The sequence below is a fragment of the Colossoma macropomum genome, unplaced genomic scaffold, assembly GCF_904425465.1.
Source record: "Colossoma macropomum unplaced genomic scaffold, Colossoma_macropomum, whole genome shotgun sequence".
NCBI classification, from domain to species: Eukaryota; Metazoa; Chordata; class Actinopteri; order Characiformes; family Serrasalmidae; genus Colossoma; species Colossoma macropomum.
Window position 1 is genome coordinate 49,994 of NW_023495346.1, and position 3,559 is coordinate 53,552.

A 3,559-nucleotide genomic window follows, 5' to 3' on the forward strand; every position below is an offset into this window, starting at 1 on the left:
CAAAAACACTTGAATAATAGGTTCAATTTCACAATTCTTGTTACGCTGCTGTGACAACTGTCATTATGGATCAGTTCTGCGCTTAAATTGCCACAGGCATCATGCACCCAAATGTTGCCAACTTGGCAGGCAACACGAGCCACTTTCTGTGCACTGACTGGGAGCCCAGAGTCAGTGCCATTCCTTCAAGTACCTTCGAGTGTTTAGATTAACTTCATATCATAGTCTTTGCTTAATGCTTACCATAACAGATTTGTAAGTCTGAGCTGCCGTCCTCTCAATAAGTAGGCTGTCCAAAGATCAAGTCAACACTCACAGAACTTTATTTCAGCTCATGGTCACATCTCACTGCCGAATAGGCGCTTTCTCCCCAACAAAGACAGGACCAAGAGTGAAGTTCCCTTCCCACTGCGGACCTGAAACACAGCAAGAAAAACAATTTAGGAACACAAGCTACAGGGAAGCACAACAATTGGAGATTTACCATGCAATACGTCCACATGTACCTGCTAGAGGAGACACATTTCCTCCACCCCTGAGGCCACAGCTTGCATCACAGCAACCACAAACCCGGTCATCGTCATCTGCTGTAGTCCATCTGGGTAACAGAACAGTCAAATTCTGGTCAGGTCACCTCATCTACTGTAGAAGCTTAGCCTTTCAGTTTTATGGAAACTGACCTGTTAGCAGTGAAGGAGCAAGCCTTGTGCACAGCATCAGTGGGGGCAGAAGCAGCAGTAGCTTTCAAGAAGCACATGAAGTAGATCTGCAGAGAACAAAGTTACTTAAGCTCACAGAAGGACAACCTCTTGATACATAAGCACTGCAGGCTTACTTACCAAGCCACTGCTCTGCTGCTGAAACACAAAGGCTTCCAGCTGAAACTGAAGTTTATCCCCCTGAACTCGTGGCATGAAACAAGAGGTGGAGCCTGTGAGCTTAGCATCCACCAGGCACCTAATAGTAGCAGCAAGAAGGGAATTAGCCTGAAGGTGGCCAGGCTGGAGAGTCATAACAAGGAAGTGCTCACTTCAAGCTGGATGGTGAAGGAGGCTTGCTTACCCATAGTTCTCAATAAAGGAATATCTGGGGGTAGCATTCATGTCAGGCACAGCAGTGGCCACACAGCTGTCCACAAATATCCTTAGAGGTACATGGTTGTACTGCATCACAGATGCTTCAATGTTAATGAGATCCCCCAGGAAATACTGGTTGGAAGGCCTCTCAAACTGCCAGTCATCTGGGGGGAAAGAACAAGCACTGTTATAAGGAAAAAGCCTTACATCATCTACAGTGGTCACATTACAAACCTGTCATGAGCCTAAGAGCGAAAACCAGACGTTCTTCAGCTGTCAAGGTAGCAGCATAAGGTATCCAAGCAGGCAGGAGAGCATTGCTGCTCACATTATATCTCCTGCACACAATTGCAAGACAATCTTAGTTTGTACACATGCTTCAGGCAGCTGACAAACATTGCTCCAGGACCTCACCGTGGATAGTGACACTCAATGCCAACCACAGCACCACTTGTCCTGACAACTGGAGTTTCAGCAGATGTTTCTGTGGCATAGTGAAGGGTGAAGGTGTAGACTAGCTCATCCTCAGTCATCTGCAGGAAGATGAATGAAGGGAGTCAAATTGAAGGTTCACCACTGAAGATTTAAAGAGGCCAGACTTAAGGGAGTAGTTATCCTTCATTTATGAACTCACCATCAACACACTGTTGCATATCTGCAGCTCAGACTCAAAAATAAGAACCTGAGCAGCAGGATCTTCTCCAGATGTTGCACAACCTCCAAGAGTGATAGCTGAGGGATTTATCAGTTCCCCAGTTCCAAAAAAGTCCCTCTTCACTTCCACGTGCACCATGCTCTCTCCACATTCAGCTGCTACACTATAAGCTTGAACAGGCTGGCGCAGTTCAAACTGCACTGGGGGCTGTTTAGGCATCTCTGAAGGTTGGGGAAAATGCCATGTGAGCTTCTTCACTGGACCCTGCAGCACTTGTTTGAACTGAACTTTCAGTGGATCTTGTACAGGACCTCGCACTGAAGCTGCTTGTAGTTGGTGAGGTGGAGCACCAACAAGATTTTTAAGTTGTGTTCTCATTCTTCTTCCTGGAATCTGTGCATTACACACACCAAATACAAGAAGCATCAGACCCCCAAGTCCATTTTGCCTGAGCCCCATCACTGCAAACTCCAACCTTCAGAGGACATGTTTTGCTGCTTTAAAATGTCTTATGTAGGAGCAAACAAATGTGACCCCACCCCTTTTTCAGTCCACTTAACATGAATCTGGACCTGCTGTGTCTGTGACACAGGTGACATCAATGAAGTTTCTTTAAGGGAGTCTCGCAAGGAAATCAATTAGTTGTGCCTTTTAAACAAAGACAAAACTACAACTAAACTTAACATATCTATGTTTTATATACATTTTCAGTGAAATATTTGAGGTGGTTTTAAAAAAATGTAATCAATTCAGGATTTACCTTGCTTCAGCCTAATGCCATACTGGTTCAAATTAGAGATGGACAAAGCTAGTTTTTGAAACAGTCACAAAAAATGTTTTTTTAAACTTTTGATGCTCCACTCTACTGTTAACATTACTATGCCTGCTGAGTTGTGTGTGGTTGAGAAACTTTGCACCAAAGTCAAACCAAAGTGCAAAGGGTTTTTTGAACATCTTGGGACCCTGAGGGATATTCTACTTGAAAGCACACCTGTATCATTATTTCATTCATTTTTAAGAAGTTTAATAAGTCAGGGTGGTCATAGGTTTTAGAAGTTTTTAAATGCCAGTTACAAATGTAATTTGGAGCGCTAAGACTAAATTAAAAGATGACAGAAGCTATGTTACTCAGATTGCTGACATTCACTTATTTTGATTTCTATACCATAAATAAGAGTGCTAGATCGCTAGCTGTTCGGGGCAGCAGCAAACCTATTACCAAAACACAAGATAAGCCATATTAGCTGGAGATGTTGAAACAGCTCACTAACAATAAACTAGTTAAAGTGACAAAGACAAACACGTGCACATCCCGGCAGGGGGGGCATTGAGTTGTCAGTGTCCATAGCACTACTATAGACATTTTATTTGGATATACAAATACTCAGTTGGTTTGCTTATATGTTTAATCTGCAATGAGAAACACAAACACTAAAAAGTCACAAGGCTGAAGTCAGCTTCTTGTTTGAATTTTCCCATTCCACCTTAAATGGTGCAGCAGTTACATTCTGGTGGCTCAGGCACCATTTAAGGTGGAACCACAGAACGAACATCTACTCTCCACCACTCCACCACCAGAGCACTCGCTCTCTCAATTGATCATTTTTGAGGGAGAAAACAAATGGCTAATGGCTGTAGCAGCAACTTTAAACACAAACTGAATTCAGTGTAACATTAGTCAGCAGCAGTGAAATGCAGACAGAGGTTATTTTACTCTATGACAGTTTATTTCACTCTGTATAACCGTTTATTTCTTTAATTGCACAAACTCATTTTCCTCTGCTCATCAGCTGAAAAACCATTGAAACTGAGACAAGGCTGTTTTTGC

At 43.0% G+C, this 3,559-nt stretch overlaps 1 protein-coding gene across 1 annotated transcript; it reads right to left on the reverse strand.

The window, feature by feature from the left end:
- Window positions 1–312: 312 nt before the first annotated feature.
- LOC118801837 (zona pellucida sperm-binding protein 3-like) lies at window positions 313–2,194 on the reverse strand. The gene is made up of 8 exons (XM_036562215.1): window positions 1,711–2,194; window positions 1,491–1,609; window positions 1,311–1,414; window positions 1,063–1,240; window positions 840–957; window positions 681–766; window positions 507–598; window positions 313–416 (listed from the first exon to the last, which is right to left on the reverse strand). Exons 1-8 carry the CDS (start codon window positions 2,188–2,190, stop codon window positions 346–348), a joined length of 1,248 nt encoding a protein of 415 aa, XP_036418108.1. The 5' UTR covers window positions 2,191–2,194; the 3' UTR covers window positions 313–345.
- Window positions 2,195–3,559: the final 1,365 nt, after the last annotated feature.